Source organism: Maylandia zebra, linkage group LG11 (assembly GCF_041146795.1).
Source record: "Maylandia zebra isolate NMK-2024a linkage group LG11, Mzebra_GT3a, whole genome shotgun sequence".
Taxonomy (NCBI): domain Eukaryota; kingdom Metazoa; phylum Chordata; class Actinopteri; order Cichliformes; family Cichlidae; genus Maylandia; species Maylandia zebra.
This window is the reverse complement of record NC_135177.1, coordinates 10,225,797-10,246,619: the sequence shown is the minus strand read 5'-3', so window position 1 is coordinate 10,246,619 and position 20,823 is coordinate 10,225,797. Positions and strand designations below refer to the sequence as shown.

Genomic DNA, 20,823 nt, shown 5'->3' with positions numbered 1-20,823 from the left:
ATCTAAATGGATAACCCTATAGAACAATTGAAAGTATTTTGATAGTAAAAAGCTGCCTATGAGACCTGTATGTGTGTGCGTGCACACATAAATGTGCGCCTCCATTCATTTGTGCCTGAATATATTATAGGTGGAGTAAAGATGAAGCCTCCCCTAATTAATAAATCATGACAAAAATGGAACAATTAAAGTGTTTCTCATTATAAATAATTGATGTGTCTGTCCATAGAAAACAGTTTCTCTCCTCTTGCAAATACAAAAAGTAAAAAAAATTAACCAAAAGGTAGAAAAAGCTGCTGGATAAAAACAAACACCGAGCCTAAAACAGCAGCGTGGACGATGAGAGAGAGAAGGGAAGCAGGGGCGGCGCATGCACAGAAAAACACACATTCCATCTCCTAACAGATTCCACTGAAAACAGATGGCATCAGAATTATCTGATGTCCTGTCACCGTCTTTTTATATGCTAATCCAGCTCCTACACACATCCGAGTGGCTTTAATCAGATATCAGGTCAGAGAAGCTAAATCAAGCTGAGACAATCGTGCTGCTAGAATTTTACACTGCGCCGAGGCGAGCAGTCACACACCAACGTATCGTTGCACTTAATGCCGTGAGACTCAAAGTGTGGAGCAACAAAGCTGGGCGATGTTGTTTCCTGCACTTAAAGTGACTGATAACTTGGCCGGAGCATACCTGCTGCACTAACTCACTCGCTGCTGAAGAAGCTCCACACCTGAACGTTCAGCAACGTGACAAACTTCTCGTGCATAATTATCTCTTATTTATCCCCGTTTGCCAGCAGTCATTCTGTCACTCAGGTAGCAACGGCACAGCAGGAGTCTTGTTGTTTTCTGTTACTGCTCAGTTCCTGTGCCGCATGCAGCCGTTATTGATGTTTAGAGCTACTGTTGATGATAATTCAACACTTTCTCCTTCAAAGTCAATCAGTTTCTAAATAAAGCTACAAGATAAGAGTGATTTTTTTTACTGTATGGTCACCTCTGGAAAGGTGACAGAAAAATAATGTTACCAAAAGACGCTGACTTGTTAAAGTTCGTGCAAATGTAGATTTTTTTATGCTTTTTATATGAACTCTGCCCTCTCTCTCTTTTAAACAAAGTATATTATTCAATGTTTGCACTCACTGACTACTTTTCAACTGCTCTTTAATTCAAATATCTAATCAGCCAATCAAATGGCAGCAACTAAACTGAGCATCAGAATGGGGAAAAGGGTGATTTAAGTGACTGTGAATGTGGCGTGGAGTATTTCAGAAACTGCTGATTTGCTGGGATTTTCACACAAAAGCTTCACAAGGTTAAAATTTTCAGTGACCTGCAGCTCTCTGTGTGAAAATGCATGCAAGTTTATTTCCAGGGCGTTTATTTCTACACTTCTTTATGCAAGCATGCTTCATTATATGTTGTATCTATGCTGCTATGACAATTCAATTTCCCTCTGGGATTAATAAAGTTTCTCTGAACCGACCTCCAATCTGAGCTGAATAAAACACCTTTGAGATGTCGCGCAACAGGAGATTTGCATCATGGGTGTGCAACTGACAAACCTGCAGCAACTCTGTGATGCTTTCATGTCAACGTGGACCAAAATCTCGGAGGAATGTTTTCCATCTATGAAACACGAATGGAGTTCTCAAGGTAAAAGGTGTAATTAATCATGTGGCCAGTGGGTGCACATCTACAAGGTTCCTTTCTTCTTGTGTAGATGGACAGAGGAAGACACATGCACACAGAAAAGGCTGTGATCTTCATGTCAAAGTTTTTCCAGTGTTTAGATTTTTTTGGCATCATGTAAAATAGGGCTGTGCGATATGACCAAAATCTCATATCCCGATATTAAGACATCTATCGTCCGATAACGATATAAATCACAAAAATGTAACATTTTCTATAAATTCTGTCAATCTCGGGCAGCTCGACTTGTGTGAAGTGTTTCCAGCTGGGCGTCATGGACCTAGAGTCGAGTGTTTTAACTGATGCATGAAACTATGCAGTTTTAGACATAAGTTGTAAAGGCCACCGTTTTCTTTGTGAGTATTTATTACACGGCGTGCTGCGGGGAAAAGCCTGTTCTAACGTTTGAGTCTAAGGTTTATTTTTTAGCACCTGGCGGCTCTTTTTTAATTCTCATCTGTAAATAATCTGCTCGTTCACGTGATTCAGTTTATTTTGAAAAGTCTCAACAGGATCTTGAGCTTTATTGTGAAAGGTTTATGTGTTAAACAAGCGGACACGCGACGCTGTTACCGTCGTTGTTGCTAACCACAACGCATAAAAACAAGCGCTTGTCTGTCTGTAGTGTGGTTATATTACATATAAGAGAAAGAGAGAACTTTAAGAAATTAATATAGCCACTACAGGGACCATCAGAACGATGAAAAAATATTGCTGTAAACAGTTTATTTTGCGACACCACGAAACAAACGATAGCGTAAAATGAAACGATAGACGTTTTTATATCGTCATCCGATATATATCGTTATATCGAACAGCCCTAATGTAAAACACAGCTATTTTTTTCTTTCCCACTGAAAACAGTGAAATACAGCCACATCATAATATTCCTGTTCAACCACTTAACTACCAATGATAGATAAGTTATACATATTTTAAAAAAAATGCTGAAAGAACACACAAGCAGCTGAAAAACCCACATACACACACATAACAGCTGGGACCTTCAGAGGATAGACTTATTGAGTTCAACCGCAGAAATACACACGGATAAACACACACACACACACACACACACACACACACACACACACAGCAATCATAAGATCAGATCAGATCTCAGAAGGCAGTGTCTGTCTGAAAGATTGGAAGAACCATCTGTCCGCCATGTGGAAAGCATTGGATTATCAATAAACTTCACACACTTTTCGATGTGCATGCATCCATGTGCCTGTTTGATCCAGAAATCGAGTGTGGAAAGTAAATGAGGGCAAAAGCAAAGAAAAACACATCTATACACCAGAATATAGAAAAAAAACAAAATTAAAATAACCACTCCTAGTAAAAATTTCAAAATAAATCTCCAGATTTTAGCAGACTAGATAGATATAAAATATATGTATTGTCTATTTTTGAAAAAAATGAATAGAGGCAGTGCTTTTTTTAAAGTCGTGAGTTTAATAATATATATAAGAAGAACCCTAAAAGTTACACTAATGCATTGTGTCATTATTCAGTCCAAGCTAGAACTTATAAAAAGTTCTATAAACACACAAAAACAAAAAAAACAATCACTCGCCTTCACACACACGACCAGGAAATTGCTTGTGGCCACACTTGATGCTTAATCAATACACAGCTATCGATCTCTTGCCTGGCTAAACATTACTTGTATTTACTCTGCTAACTTTCCCAGTACAGATCCATATTGCTAAAATAACCACAGAAGGAGAGGATAGCAAGCTTTCAAAGAGAGCACAATGAAGTTGAGCTGAAAATTCAAGCTCTGTTATCACCCTGCTCTGCACAATCGATAGCAGATGAGCCATTTGACTCAAACCCTGTGGATAACCACACACAGTTGCTTATATTCATTCACTGTTTTTTATTTTATCTGGTCAAGCACGGTCCCGCCAAGCCTCCCTGTCAAGTTGCTTTTTCTGCTCGGCGATCAGGGTTACTTTGTCGGATGATGATTCAAATTAAACTCGCTGCTCAAATCATCTGCTGCTTTTTAATCCACTTTATCCATTATCTGTTCTCTCACATGGAAATCAGGAAATCTAGCACAGAGCTGACTCATTTATATGGATGAAGACGAGATCAGAGACGCATGCAGGATTCATTACAGAAAGGACATAAGCGTGTAGCACTGAAATACTTGCAGGGACCACAGACTTCTGTAACATGCTTATTATCTAGTGCATTTATTCAAAGGGGCGACTAGCCCTCACACAGCTAATAAATTCATACAACACACAAACTCTCATGGTCACATTTTTCCCCCTTTTCACTCACAGGTAGCCAGTCCTTTCATTTCAGCAGGTGGCCTCATACAAACATCCACACACAACAGCGCAGGTCACCCCTGCTTTCCATTTCAGCAGGTGGTCAGTGAGTAATGGCAGCTGATGGCTGAACATTGGACACTCAGACAGAAAGTGGGGGGCTATCTTCCAAAACAACACAAAAGGGCCAAAGTGAAGAGAAGGAGAAAGAATAACCTCAAAGGGGGCCTTTGAAAAGTCATTTACTACATGTCCTTGAATGCCTAAAATGATTTCTTTGCTTTGTATCCATATGTCACCCACACTCTTTATCCACCCACACCAACGGCTTGGCACGCCACATTAATTACAAATGTCTTTTAAGCATTTCCTCCTTATGAAGGAAATTGCATTTGTTTTCCTTGTTGAGTCAAGATGACAAGGAAACCAAAGAGACTTTTTAGTCTTTCTCACTTCTAATTTGTCCCCCTCCTCTTTAAGCTTGTAACGTATTAGACAAGCTAATTATTCCGAAACAAAGAAAGCTACAATAAGTTGTCAAATGTCAAAGAACACAGATCATCTGTCTTTAGTCCTTTTAGCTCTACTGCCAGAAAGCGCGACACAAAGTTGCACTGTTTGTCCTCCAAGAGCAGGAAGCTGTGTGACTACGCTGCACCAAACGCTGACATTTTGAAACAATGACATTTTGAAATTGGGACAATTTGTGCTGCCAAATTATGTGAATAAAGCTCAGTTTGGACTTTGGTGAACCCAATTAACACATTGTTAGCTCCGTGTTATTGCAGTCACTGGTAATCAAATTTTTTTACGCTATCGTTTGTTTCGTGGTGTCGCAAAATAAACTGTTTACGCCAATATTTTTTCATCGTTTTGATGGTCACTGTAGTGGCTATATTCATTTCTTGAAGTTCTCTCTTTCTCTTATATTTAATATAACCACACTACAGACGGACAAGCGCCTGTTTTTATGCGTTGTGGTTAGCAACAACGACGGTAACACCATCGCGTGTCCGTTTGTTTATGTTCCACATAAACCTTTCACAATAAAGCTCAAGATCCTGTTGAGACTTTTCAAAATAAACTGAATCGCATGAACGAGCAGATTATTTACAGATGAGAATTAAAAAAGAGCCGCCAGGTGCTAAAAAATAAACCTTAGACTCAAACGTTAGAACAGGCTTTTCCCCAAAAATGCATCGTTTCATGCATCAGTTAAAACACTCGACTCCAGCTACATGACGCGCAGCTGGAAACACTTCACGCAAGTCGAGCTGCCCGAGATTCACAGAATTTACAGAAAATGTTACATTTCTGTGATTTATATCATTATCGGACGATAGAACTCTTATATCGGGATATGAGATTTTGGTCATATCGCTCAGCCCTATAGTGGTAATAAAAACCGGGAGAGACCGACAGTGATCACTGACTGTTTTGTTTTGTTTGGGGGGTTTTTTTGTGGGTTTTTTGTGGAGGGCTGGGGGGTAGTAAATTGGACCCGGAAGCAGGGTTCATACGTCATCACTTAAAGAGCGGATTACCGATACTGCAACATTACAATCATCACGGCCAATTCTAACACAGCGGTGAGCTCTATGTCTCTATAAACAGTTCTAGCTTGTTCCTAGCAAGTTACCCCAACAAGAGTACTTTTTATGCAACGTGTTTCAACAGTGAATAAAAGCAGCTGAACGAATAACATTTCTCTGTATACAAACTGGCTTTTTATCTGCAAAGATTTTCTCAAAAGTCTAGAAAAACATCATTTTTAAATTTACTCTGTGTATGTTTGCGTTTCAACAATAGCATAGATGCCGAACCGCCATCATATGTAATCATCTGATGTCCCTTTCATCATGAACGTTTCTGTTGGTGAATTTTCTATTACAGATGCAGGTAGCAAATCTGTGTGAATTTCACAGTTCGAGTAAAATTCACACACTTTTCAAAAGCTGGCGACAACCTGCGAGACTTTGCTTTTTTATTTACCCTTACCCAACAATTGAAATGAGCTTGATTGTGCTAGCTCCCTGCTATTCACTGACGAAGCTGCAGCTGCTCGTCTAAGCGCTAATTAGGAACATGTGCGAAAACCAGCGTTCACACCGACCCGGGTCAATAACTACAGACTTCTTTTGATAATGATACCGTCTGTTATCATGACACGAGGTTAAGCCAGTCACAGTCTTAAGTTTAGTTTGGCAAATTTCACCAGCACTGGAGCCAGAGCGCTACACTGAAGAGGCTAGAATAACAGCCTCCTTGATTAAGTAAGACACACTGCACTGCTTCAATTTAAAGAAAGGTTGTTGTTTTTTTTCTATTTTCTTATTTTCTTGAGGGCTCCTGGTTTGTCCCTTTTACAAGCAAGCAGCTTTTTAAATACAGCATACTGTATGTAACTGAAGTTACATTAAATGTAGGAAATTCAGTACTTTTGAACACTTGAACACGTCAGCAACTTCATTATTACAGTGTTTTAGGAACATGAAAGCATCAACTAATGTTAGATTAACTTAACGTCACATGAATGCTACTTAGCCAGATGTTTATCAATGCTACAGTGCTGACCTCTCTGCCACCAGACCTAATACAACACGACAGCTCTGTACCATTTGCTCAGTATAGGTGGGTGGGGGACATGTCACCAAAGGTCAACCTGTTACTGTTACTTAAAGAAAATCATGAATAAAAGCAGCAAAAGGTACAATGATCATTAAATTAAAACTTCAGTTTAGTGTGACGATTTAGCTGAACTATGTAGCAAATGTAGGTTCAGAAAGTCAGAACGGAAATAGCAGCCATGAGAGAGAGTAATGTGAAACAAAATAGTGACAGTCATTGGAAGTCATGTCCTTAAATAAAAACAAAAAACAAACCAGACACAAGACCTGAGGCCAGGACAGGTACAACAGTGAGAGTCTGCAGCCATCAGTAAAACACGCTGGAGGCTCTGTCATGGTTTGGGGCTGCATTTGGAGATCTCGTCAAACTTGATAGAAATAAATAAATCACAGCGCCCACTCACCGGTTTCCCAGCAGAACACAGAAATTCGATTTGGTACTCGACACGGTACTTTTAAAGATGAAACATGAAATTTAAACATCAAGCAGCTCTAGTTTGACTCAAAATCATAACTTCATGAGTCCTTGTAGAGGAGCTTAGCACAGAATGAGGGCAATGAGGAATAAGGCAGCGGTCCCCAACCACGGACCGGTTTATGTCCGACAATATTTTCACAGACCGGCCTTTAAGGTGTCGCGGATAAATACAACAAAATAAAGCCAGTACCGGTACCAAAAAAAGGAGATTTACTCATAATACACAGGAAAAGACCCAGGGAAACCGAGCTAACGATAAAAAAACATAACGATAAAAACCCTGAAAACCAAAAATATCAAACCGAGCCTCAACTCCTGCAGCCCGGTACAAATGACCGGTCCGTGGCCTGCGGGTTGGGGACCGCTGGAATAAGGGAAGAACAACAACATCCTACACTAATGTTATAATATTTGTCAATAAAATTCATCACTAAAACATAGTAACAGCAATAATACATATGTACAGCTCACTAAAAACCACAATACAGTAAAAAAAAAAAAAAAAAAAAAAGGTTAAACCTGGACAAGCAATGGGCAGCAGCACACACATACACCGATACCCAGTATACTATAGAAAGAAAACTGCTCAGATACTCATCTGGATGGAGACTGTTGTCCTTTTAAAACCCTGCTTAAAATGACTCTTAGGCTACGTTCACACTGCAGGCGAAAGCGCATCAAATCCGATTTTTTTGACCCTATGCGACCCATATCCGCTCATGCTATGACAGTGTGAACGGCACAAACCCGATATTTTCAAATCCGATCTGGGTCACTTTCGTATGTGGTACTGAATCTGATACATATCCGATGTTTTAGAAAGCGACTGCTGTTAGAACGGTCATGTCGCATTAAATCCGTCTTTTACGTCACTGTCACAAGACAGACGCTAATTATCAGCGCCAGAGAAGACATCACGAACACTTCCTGGCCTTCCAGTGTAGATGTCAGTGAAACTGTTGGGAAGACAACGTGAACATTTTATTTGTACTGTATAATCTGCAGATTCTGACAGGAATCTGCAACCATCCTTTGAAGCACCGCTCCTCTCTAAAACAGCAATAAGGATAATAATTAGGTTATTTTAACACAATAACTTAAAGCAAAAATTGGGAAACGTAAAGTCCGAAGTCTTTATATTAAGGGCCATCAGTCAAACAATACTGGGTCTAAACAGAGCGCGTTGTGTGTGACGTCTTCTTTTGTGCATGCGGGCCGCTTTGAGCGTTCACACTAGAGCGCGTTTGTTGTCGCATTTTATTTGTAGTGTGAACAAGCAGACAAAAAAAAAAATCGGATTTGATCAAAAAAAATCGGAATTGAGCATTAAGACCTGCAGTGTGAACGTAGCCTTAGTATCACATGGATCTGAACCATCAAACAAAGCTGAAATAGCCCATTACTGGTTTAATGCCCAGCTTCTCTGTAACTGTGGAGGATACATATGCATAATGGTCTCCCGTACTGTACATTTACAGCAAAATGTGCGACACGGCAACCCTATTCTTTTTACAGAACACCATCAACCACCAAATCTGCAGGTTGCAGTATAGCCATCCTCACATTAGTTACAAATCCCATACTCGTTTAGTTTTACTTGTCCTTACGCCATGAATATGACACAGTATTAATTCTGGGGCAAAAAATAAAAACGTAGTTTGATCTCTTTTCCTGTCGTATGCTTTGTACACATAGGTCATTCCACTGTAATGTAACTGTTAAACTTAAAATACTCCACAAGAAATACAAACACTTTCATCTATTTTATTTATATTGAATGTAGCCTAAAGAAGATTTTTTAGTCTTCTAGAAAAAGGAAAAAATTTTGCTTAGTGTTAAAAAATTTATAAAGATGAAGAACGAACTATTATACTGAGCCAAGAACTATAGACTCACTATAATCTTACTATAATATATTAACAGGAAGCAGTTTTATAAACAAAATTTCACACACACTGCCCAAGAACACACACACGCTGTATTTGTGTGTCATATTATTACACATGAATTGGCAAGACTTGGGCAATAGAGGGTGGGTGCATACACCTAACTGGGAGCTGCCCAACATATCCACAGGCGTGCCACGTTTCCCATCGAGCAGCTCCAGTCGAGACATTAGGGGTTAAATGCCTTGTTAAATGGCACCCGATGGATTGCGTTCAAGGGGAGTGAAGGCTGTACTCCTGCAATTTCCCACACAGTGTGGGTGTGTTGGCCACAGAGCGGAACTGTCAGTCGTAGGCCAATAGATTTTTTTTTTCTTTTAAGCCTAGGCCACCTTCAATGCCAGAAACCAACATCTCCCAGCTTTGATTTAAGGCTCAATACTATGGATGTTGAGCAAAATCTAGCCTCACCTCTCATCCCTTTTCCAGACAACCTCCTTTACTTGTCATTTTGCTAGTCTCCTTTCCTTTCTGCCCCTCCACCCCTACGCCTTTCCTCCAGCTCCTGCCTTATCCCATTACATCCCCTCCATGATATTCACATTATACCCCTTCAGGGTATTCACAATCCCTGTGGAAGGCAGGCGGTATTCCTGGTATAACATGGGGTTTACTTGGCTGGTTGGATTCTAAAGGGAATAGGTAATACACTTCCTTCCTCCACGGGGAAGTAGCAAAAGAAACTTCCTTCCAGCTTCTCTCGTTCCCTTCATCAAGAAATGAAAGTGCAGGGACACAAATGACTGTGCAGATGGGGAACTGGAGCAGCTTTTCTTTTTGCTTCAATTCTTCTTCCTCTCCTACCTTTGAGGTTTAAGGCAACAAGGATGAAATATCACTGCCCTTTCGGAAATAAATTTGTTCTGTTTTTCCCCCCTCGGCGAAGCGAGGAGAGGTCTCTTTTTAGTCAAATCTGATTGCTCTCCATGCTCCTTAAAATCATACACATGAGAAAGGTTTTCCAGCAGTGAAGGAGATCTGATTCTCGGGAATGAGTTCCTGGAAGGAACATATTTGTTGCCCTCCTGCAGTTTCTTTACTATGTAGGCATTTATTTTGCCCATTTCCACAGCACATGCAGATTACTTTTAATATTTAACTTTTTTGAGAATAAAAATCTCCAAGACGGACACTGTGTTTTCCAAACCCCGTGACAATTTCTTGCCGCAATGATTGTTCTGCTCAGACGAGTTTACAATGCTATCAATATTCCATTCCTTAGAGTAATCACCGATCTCCCCCTTTTCCCTCTGCCTATGCCGCTTTCCTTCTTTCTCCTCTATCCATAATTCCCTCATGGGAATTTTAAGGTCTTTAATCCTATGGCTTCTAAATGGTTACTTACTGGGTGCCGTCTACACATGGGTCACCTTGTAGGATCAACAAAACACACATGTGCATGCACGCACGGGCACACGCACAATGCTGGGATCACTCTAATCTTCTGATCTCTAAACGGTTACACCCGACTGCCTGGACTGATGGGTCTTTCTATCGCAACTTCAGACAAAAATCACAGCTCTGCAGACTGTGTGCGCCTTAGTAAATACCTAAGAAACGAGAGATAGGTGTTGCTTTACCGTTTTAATAGTTTTTCCTTGTTTACATCAAATTGCATTACACAAAAATGAAATGAGGACAATTTCTAAATTTAGCAGATTAGTGCAAAGTGCTTTTTCAATTCAAGCACACACGGTGTAGTTATTTTATATTTTTACATGATTCAGACAATGAATAATTCTGCTAACTTTTAAGAGCATTTCATTTATTATCCAGCAGGAATCTTTTCCTTCGCACTGCATCTACAGCTGCCAGACACAATTTCCTATTTTCTTTCTGCAGCTTCTCTTTTTTCCTCTCCCCTTACATCTCACCTGTCATTCCTGGTCATACAAACCACTACACTCTACATCTCTCTACTCCCCATTTCTGCAGATCTGCCAGATTCTAGCTCATTTCCCTGGCATCGTACTTGCCCTCCCTGCTCGCCTTCGCACTTCCAAACCGTCGCTTAGACTAATTCTGTCTTGAAGTGCCATCTACGTCTGCTGTGCCCCGCATCCCACCACCATCTTTCCTTCCCCGCGGACTCCTCCTCTCATCTTTCCTTACATTGCCTTCTCCTTCATTCTTTCCCAGTCTCCTTCTCCCCTCTCTAAATCAGTGAAGCGAGCCGCGCAGCTACGCCACAGTGGAAAGACGGTGAGCATACAGTGAGTTTTTCTCAGGCGTACAGACACCAGGCGATAAGTCTAATCTTACAGAATGATGACTGTCGAAAACGCAACTGTCTCTCAGATACTTTCTCTGCACAACACCAATTCCCACCACGGCTGCAACTGTGTGTGAGAAGAGTAAATGTGCGTACGAGCGGGCGGGCTGCGAGCGCCAATGTGTGTGTTTATGTGAGAGGTGGAGTCAGGCAACATTGTAAGTTTTCATTGGCTATAATTTTACGGCGTGTAATGTTGCGTAGCGCGTAGGCAGCCAGTCAGAAGGTCCTCACACGCTCCGTTTTATGAATGAGACGGCACGTATGCGAGGAACACAGACTCAGAGTGAGAATACTCTACGGTGATGTAATACAATCACAGAGCAACAGAAGAGCTAGAAACACAAATGCAGTGTGAGCGCCATCAGAACATTGTTTCAGGGGTTTCAGCCAAAACATCCAAATACTACAACAATTTTTCTAAGGCTAAGCAAATATTAAAGAGCAGTAAAAATACTAGATCTACATTTAAACTATTATTTTTTTCAGCTACTATTGACTAAACACTTTTAAGTGCTTTAGCTCAGTTGGAAAAAATACTTTTATTACTAAAAGCAGTATGCATAATGCTTCAATCTTAATTAACCGATATATATATTTCATATTTTTTGACGATTACCTGCTCTGAAACAAGGCTTAATAAAGGGAAAAAAAACCACACTCTGTGACACTCACAGCATTTTCTATTCACGGCAGCACCCGTAATACCTGCTGATCAATTAAGTCCTCGTATCATTTTATCAAAGCAGCCCACACCCTCTCTCTCTCTGAAACCCATATCCTCTAACGTCTGCGTCCAAACCAGGAACTGAAAACGCCTCATTTGGCTGACATTGTGTACCCGGGAGTAATTTTGCCTAACCGGTATGTAAAATCCTAACTGAAGTGCTGTGTGCCCGGCTGGATGGCAGAAAAGATATTGGGAGGGGAGGAGACCAGCCAAAAACAATCAAAATATCCTGGTGTGACTTTCCATGAAGGGTGTGTTTGTGTGTGTCTGCACACTCATGTGTGACCATAGATGCCTTCCTATGAAGTCACTATTTGGCACATTGCTCTTCTGCTCAAATGCAGTTCGTTGGTGTCGGTGTGCTAGCGTGGGTGAAGAGTGCCCCCTTTGGTTGTGCGCGGGAACAGCAAATGAGAACGAGCCACAATAAACCAGTACCAGCACTAAAACAAGTGGAAGACAATGAAAGCACAGGTAAACAACAGTGTCTTTCATTGATGCACACAACTTTTTAAAAGGAGCAAAGCGAGCCATTGTTATTTAATCAGCACTATTTATTTTATGTGTGTGTGCATTTATACTACTAGAATATGAGCGTGACCAAACAAATAAACGCCATGGCATAGGATTTATCGCCACAGGTGGCAACCAAGTAATATGCTAATCTCAAATATGAATGTAGTAACTGCTTAAATAAAAGACGTTCCTGAGAGTTACACCTTTAAAGCACTGCATGTACAAGCTAAGAGCATCTCCAGCTACAGATGAGGAGCGATTTTTCTCAACTAAGCACAACTACAACAATCTGCATTAAGCCGTAACAGAGCAGCCTCCATGTTTATATGTTTATAATACAACTGATAGAGAGCTGGCTTCATGTACAGCTTGCATATAATCAGGGGTTGCTTTGAAGCTTTGAAAGTTACACATTTTAAAACCATGAATGGGAAGAGAGGATGTTGGAAGGATGACCTCACCCTGATATTGTAGTGGTTCATTCTTACAACAAAGGGCTGCTACACGGGGAAAGGCTGCCACCTATAGGCCAACACAAGAACTGCTACTATCTACTATAAAAGTGATGTCATAGTTTAAGAAAGAAAGTTAGAGAAGGGTAGGAAGGAGCGACAAGGGGGGGCACGGGGATGTGATGGAGAGAAAACAGGAAGGAAGGATAAGAGAGAGAGGGAGAGAAGGTGATGTCATATTTTCAGAGGCGCCGAGGCTCCTTTGTCCATACGCTTTCATTAAACTGCAGAGCGACGTGGTGGATTTGAACACACATAGGCGTACAAATTACAGAGGTAGGCGGGAATTTGTGATTTTATATGGAACGTTCGAACTCACAAATGATAATGTTCAACCTGTCCTCATCTTCCATCTGGCCAACAGCGCCATGCTATTCACGAGCCTTTTTCTATGTTAGTCATACTACACAATTCCACCTTTGATACACTCCTGACAATTTCATGCCTTTGTAGAAGACTGCGCATCATTCCATACAATACCATTCAGCACAATCGTCACCTCTACCAAGTGTAATCTCACCTGATTCTGTCCATGACCGTCCATTTCTTTCTAACAATCTCACACTGAAACGCAACGACTGACTGCAGATTTTAACTCCGACAGGGACGGAGGGACGAGGACGGCAGGGAAAGAGAAAAGATACAGGAACGCAAACAAGACACGGATAAAAAGCAGAGCTGTGGAGGACAGAAACCAAACTAAGCCTTTAGCATTAGCAGTAAGACTCTGACCTTTAACATACTTTGTTGAGAGAGAACAGAGTGGAAAAAAAGGCGTATGAAGAAAAGCAGCGGTCGTACTCTGAGGCTTTATGAATGTAAGATAAAGGTATATTTTGGGCTACAGCACAGGGTAAAACAACACCTTTTTCTCGCTGTGAATGGAAGAATTTCTCACCTTTTCTAACCTGTTATATGTGAGACATGCAACTAACAAAGCTTGCATACGTGTAATGATGGCCATCAGCATTTTTCCTATTATAGGGAACCTATTACTGTTCCCTATTCCGAGCTCTGTTTGATGTGACTTGCATAAAGAAATAGTTTTTTACAATCTCACACACGTTCACATCGTTTCTATCTCCCTCTGACTACTGGAGTGCATCTAGTCTATGGCTGTGGCCACGTTTCTGTTAAGGTCAGCTTGAATGACAGCAGAGAGATGGCCTTTACATTGTGGAAATATCTGCATTATTCTGTCGCAGAGTTATAAGATGTATTTTTTTCAGCTGCCAGGAATCTCTAAACGCACGCGCCCTCAGCAGGTAAATTTATGTGTGGCAAATAAAATCGCATGTTTAGGGCTGCAGGAAGTTATAAGGGAAGATTTACTAACATGCTGCACCAGCACAAACTTGGTTTTGCCATTTAAAAAAAAAAAAAAATACTGTCTGTATTTACAGTGAGGAGACTGTAAGAGGTGGGAACTGAGACTTTTTGCGGCTGATCATGTTGCATATGCATTTCTGGGAGTTCCTTTCTCAAGGTGCTAAATATAGGAGAAGGAACAAAGAAATCAAGCGCACAGACTGATTCACTAATGTTTGAGACGCGTCATTTCCTGCCAACTGCTCCGCTATTTATTTTAAAGAAATAATGTGTTTAGTGTATGGAAGCCCGTTTCCACCACTAAAAAAATAAATAAACAATTAAAAACAAAAGTATTCATAACTCGAAATTTCAAGTTATTTTCTTGAAATTTCGACTTATTAACTCGGAATTTTGAGAAAAGTAACTCGAGTTAGCGCTGCCAATCAGTAATCTACGTGAATGACGTCATTTCCTTGTTACCCGGAAGCTGAAGCCCTGAGCTACAAATGCTACAGCTAAGCTACCAGTGTCACAGCCAGTCATGAATGCACAAATTGCTGAGTATTTTCACCGTGGCTTCACAAATGATTAAATCCTTGTGTTATTAGCTGAATCACATGGCGTTACTATCAGCAAACATGCTCTCAAAAGCGCCAATTTGTTGCGATCCGGTTTTAAGAGCGCATTCCTCTGCGCCATATCCTTCCAGGTAATAAGAAAATGATGTCAGTCACATAGATTACTGATTGGCAGAGCTAATTCGAAATTTTGAGTTAGCTTTTAGTTTGAAATTTCGAGAAAACAATTAAAATTTCGAGTTATTTTCTCGAAATATTGTGCCTGCACACTCATGTGTGTCCACACATTTCGACAGAAACAGCGGATACTTTTTTTAGTGGCGGAAACAGGCTTCCATAGATAACAGCACAACTTTTGTAAATCACGTGAAAAACTAAGCACACCTATTGAGCACCATTTGGGGATCATGCTCACATGCACATCTCCATAAAGACCCTGGAGTCAGAAAACTGTTCTGGCAAAGAAAAAGTAAAAAAAAAAAAAATTGTGAAATAGCAGCTTCACATCAAAGTATGGCGTCAGACAGAAAGAAAATGAACCTTCGTTTCAGCAGAGTAAACATACCACCGGGGCACACACCAGGGAGACAAATGTATACGACAACATCAAACAGGAGTGCATCCTTTCTAAACGTATTCAACCATGCAAAATATATGCAAACAATAGAAGACAGACATTCAATTAACTTTCTTCTGACCCTCATGTGTATTTATATCCAATTTTCTCTTTTAGTGTTTAAAGTCTGCCTCACAGGCACATGCTCTGAATGATTTGAGCTTTCTGCTGCGTAAGATTATTAAGGGTTTCCTTTCCTTTCCTACTTTTCCTGCCCGGTCGCTGTGCAGCCGTGCTTTTAACATGAGGAGGAGACAGAGAGAGTCTTCACCCAGAGATTACAATAATCTAATACCCATAACAGCAATATTTAACCTTATTACCAAAGAGTGTATTACATTACACCCTCTTGCATGTATATCTGCTGAGGACTTTAAGACAACCAGAGAAGCAACATGTGCTGTAATCAGATTGAGAGGCAGGAGGATGCTACCCTTACAAAGGTCAAAGTGGGAATAGAAAACAACTGTCTGAATACAAACAAGTTTTCTCTACACTCTCTTCCGACTGCAGCCATTCCACTAAATTTAAAAAAAAATCCCAAATTAAATTAGCACAGAAAGTCTAAAGCTTCAGTAGATGTGTGACAGGATCTGTTACGAAGTGGAGGGGCAGGTGACAGACGACAAACTGAACAGAGACGCGTTACGTCAGCAAGGAGCAACGCACTGAGAAGAGAGAAATCAAGGGTCTGGCCTAGCAGATGAGGAGAAAAACTATTGGCCTGTGGTCATGGGCTTACTGTGTCTTGTGTGTCACTTTGAATGAGTGGGTAGATCTGCATTTTTGAAGTGTGTGATTAATTTTGCTCTATGGCTGTGGAGACCCCACGGAGAGAAAGAAAAATGCCTAAGGGGTTTACTCCGTCTTCTTCATCCGTCTTGGCGCGTGTCTATTGAAACACACACACACACACACACACACACACACACACACACACACACACACACAACAACACAAATACTCACACTGAACACATAACTAATCACACAAAGCCAGGCACAATCAATTTTCCTTGTGACAAACATGAGGTCACAAACATTCACCAGAGTATCATATTTAACCGACTACAATGCAAAACTCAGTGTCATATCACTCTCTGCGTTATCGTTTTCACCTGTGTCGGTCTATCACACCTGCGCACACTCGCAACGAAACCCTCCTGAAAGACGTCCCGTAATCTAGTACCGAACATGGCCAGCGTCTTCACGCAAAACCGAAGAATGAAAGGCAGCATTCACTATATCAGTTTTCTCTAACGAGCTGTAATCTGAACCATGTACGCTCTCATCTATTTTAAGTCAGCTTAAAGCATGTAAATGACTGCTGTAATCATGGCGATGAGAAATAACAAAATCCATCTGGTTCCTAAAGACTGGCAGACTGCAGACGTGAATTAAAATGCTTACACTGCACAGTTCATCCATAGGTGTTTTTAACAAGTTCAATTCAATGAAAAATAAAACTCACCAACCAGAATAACATTTAAGGTTCAGTGTACTTATAGAGCAAGACCGCCCTCTTGTGTTTAATAATAATATTGACATTAATCCTATAGACATTTAACAATAATAATGATATTTAAATGTTTTAAAGATTTGTGGTGGCCTTTTTTGCTTTTACTAGCTGCACAGTGGAGAATAAACAGGAAAGCAGAGAGTGTGGGGGAAGACAATCGTCAAAGGCCCATGGGTTGGAGCCGACCCGGAGCGCTGCCCCTGCTCAAGCAGTGAGCTAAACTGGCACCCAGAATAATTCCATATTTACCACTGTAGCTGTTCATCCATTTATCTTTTGTCTAAATATAAAATACATCCAATATTTCTATTGTCACGTTATGGTATAGGCAGCTTCCTGTTGGTACTGTTGACTTCAAATCAACAGAATTAATACAACATAGTACAATTACATCATTTCTTACCAGTCATCTTGTATCCGCTGGCAGCCAGCTGCCCAGCCATGTACTCCCCATCTGAGTTGTTATGACTGCAGCCCCATGTTTTCATCCAGATCTTTTGGGTACCAGGGATCAAACTAAAAAAAATACACAATACGTCCATTGTAAATTATCCTGATGTGCAAAAATCGATGTCTAAACCAAACCAGCTGACAAAAGGCTGTCTATTGTAAATTTGCTTTATTACCCATGTGTGTTGGAGGAAGTACAAAGGTGCTTTTACACCAGCTGCTGTCAAACTAAATGTCAAGAGTAAATATCAAACCACCCTGATAAGGTGGCTTTCCGATTCAGTGGGATCTTGTGTAGGGCATTTGTGGCTTGGAAGCTTCTAAGGTTTTTGGTATAGCTGATGTGTGCTATTGGTGTCATTTCCTCTGTTAGATAAGAAATGCAAAAATTAAGACAACATGAACGTGGAACAGCAGCATGTACAGCGACTGTAATTTAGTTTTCCCCAGCATAGCCATGTAGAATGTAAACATGCTCAACATGACTATGGGATTTTTCTAATCTATCCGATTACTGAAATATAAATATATTAAATATTAACATACAACTAATCAGAAGAAAACAGTTTGCAGTTAGATGAAATTATGGGGTTTATTTTATTTTTTTAAGTAGTGGAAGAAACAATTCAGTTATAACAACAACTAGAAATGTAGTTGAAGAAACAAACACTCTTTCAAACACTTCAGGAAATTCAATTAAAAACATCACTCACTTGGAAAACTAAGTAAACACCTTCAGAAATCCCCAAAATTGTGAGCTTCCAGATTATACACTGGTGACCAGAAACCTCTCACACAGGGTACAATTGATAGAACAATCAAGAGAACACTGGTAAAAATGCTGGAAATGGAAAACTTTTGGTTTTGTTGAACGAGATGCTTGGAGGAATTTAGAAATAGCGTCCAAATCGTTTGCTTAGCACTGTAACTTTTACAGAACTCTAAAAAGTGTCAGCAACGCATGCAGCTGAGTTGTGATTAATAGAGCAGTGTCTTGATTTAAGTTGCAAAACACTTTGTGAAATACAGTCATTTTCCTTGTTACTAAAGTGTTTGGATCATTATTCCAAGTTTCATAGCTCTAACATGAGAGGAATTTGCCTCGGATTCGACAAGCTTAAACCAAGATGTCTAAAACTAAACGTGCTCACAAAACCTTAAATGTGTGTGCACAAATAACCTGATACACTCATCTCAAGTGGAGTTTTGAGACTAATTTCACAGATCAACAAACATGAGATGCGTTCAAGTCCCAGTGTGAAACTGGGACATCTGTACTTCCACTGCATACCTACATTTCTTTCTTTTTTCTTTCTTTCTCTAAATAAAGAGAACAGATTGTCACCACTATACTACAAAACATAATCTATGTTTCAGCCTACATTTGTGGATCTGTGCAAAGCTGGCAACATGACATTTTTCTAAAAAACCCCAAATGAGCAGGTACGAAAAAGCATTAGGGCCACATGAAGAAAAAACATTATTGGTCATTTTGAGAAAATGTCCAAATGTGGCGATTAAAGTTGTTGTTTCAAGAAAAACTGCCATGGCTGCTACACCCTCTACAAAATGCCGGTGGTTAAATCATAAAGAGGATGTATGTTGAATGTGTTTTAGGCTTGAATTCCACAACTATAATCTCCACATGGAAGTGGGCTCAAACATTTCAGTGCACTGATGTTAAGAGATGGGTGGACAATTATTAAAAACCATCTAAAAGACATTATTCCTTCTAACATGAAGCCAAAATACACTTTTTTCACTGACAAAAATATCTACTTATACATTTTTTTAATACATGGTTAAATTTTTTATTTTTAAGCCAACAATTTCCCTTTTTCCCCCCATGGCAGTAACATAATATCAAACACTGGACACACCTGTCAGCTTGAAGCTCCTCATCGCTCATGAGCTCTTTCTTCTTCCTTGCCCTTGGTATGATACTTTTTCTAGCAGACTGTCTTTCATGAGGAGTGGGGTCACTAGAAGACACCATGTCCTCGATGTCTTCCATCAGAGAGTCACAAGAAGACAGCATGATGATCTGGAAATTAAGCAAAGCTTTAGTCAGCCTTTTGGAGTAACTTAAAAATATATAGTGGCAGAATCCCTTTAAGAAAGCTCCATGCTTCACTGCTGCCTGCAGACTCTCCTTCATTTAGCAGATTTCAAGGTTTTTACTCATAAAGGCGGAGTACCTGCAAAATTCTTGGTATGGTTTTGTGGACACTTTGTTTTGTTCCTAAACTGTTTTTCGCAATGGTTCAAGATTTGGATATGAAACCTCTTCAGCAATGTTATGGCTGACTCTTCCTCAGTCTCACTCCTTGTACCTTGTACTGTTTTTTCATTAGTACCCGTTTTAGGGTTTTAGGAATGCAAAGGCTACGTGTGCAGGAACAGCATTAGCATTTGCAAAATAAGCATGATTATTAGAAGGATTTATAGATAAAGAAAAATGCAGTGTGCAAATTATGGATTAAAGTATTACTTTAAAAAAAACTATCAATACAAGATCTTCATGACCAGTGAGTGCGACATCCTGAAGTACAGTACCTCTATCTACTGATGCACATGTATTAATTACCGTTACATTCTCTTTAAATGTGTTCTTCACGATAAGTAGATGAAAAGCTGCATGGCTAGAGATACAAGCTATGCTGAATATGCGCACACATCACTTAAACGCTTACTGGGTTCAAGTTGTACAACTTTTATACAACAGATCACGTTCCACACTTATGAGCTGGTTTTAGTTTACCCTAAACGAGGGTTTACACAGGGAGGCTAACATTAACGTAAATTTAAACATTTAAAATGCTTCATTTGACACTTATTTATCCCTCTTCATTGGTTTTACTGGTTAACAAGCGCAGGGTAGCGTTTATCTTGGCTAGCCTCATTGGCTAGCTAGTACCCACGTGTCTCTTATTCTGTGCAGTGCAGACAGTCCCAATAAAAACATTAAAGTTTCTTACCTTAGTCGCACTGTAGTTGTAGCCTTCAGCTGAACTCGAATGCCGAGGGCAATATGCTTTAAAAAGGCACACGATGATTATTTACGCCACCAAAGCAGTCACCACAACCCTTAGACCGCCATACTTGTCTGTAAGTACGGAAGGTAAACAGGGACAAACTGTATAAGCGCGTGTTTTTCTCAAGTAGTGGGTGAATAAGTTCAGACCAAATGAATACGGGTATGATTCAGTGTCATGTGTGGATAACACTACATATACGGTCACCAGCCACTTCATTAGGTATACCGGTTCAGCTGCTCATTTAAA

The 20,823-nt window shown here is 40.1% G+C and overlaps 1 protein-coding gene across 1 annotated transcript in view; it reads right to left on the bottom strand.

The window, feature by feature from the left end:
- Positions 1 to 20,703, bottom strand: part of cdkal1 (CDK5 regulatory subunit associated protein 1-like 1) — a 258,575-nt gene extending 237,872 nt beyond the window's left edge. The window contains exons 1-3 of the mRNA XM_014410796.3: positions 20,518 to 20,703; positions 19,420 to 19,583; positions 17,493 to 17,605 (exon numbers count right to left, since the gene is read on the bottom strand). Of these exons, the coding sequence (XP_014266282.2) occupies positions 17,493 to 17,605; positions 19,420 to 19,577 (271 nt within the window). The 5' untranslated portion in view covers positions 19,578 to 19,583; positions 20,518 to 20,703. The remainder of the gene's footprint in view (positions 1 to 17,492; positions 17,606 to 19,419; positions 19,584 to 20,517) is intronic.
- Between the last annotated feature and the right edge of the window lie 120 nt (positions 20,704 to 20,823).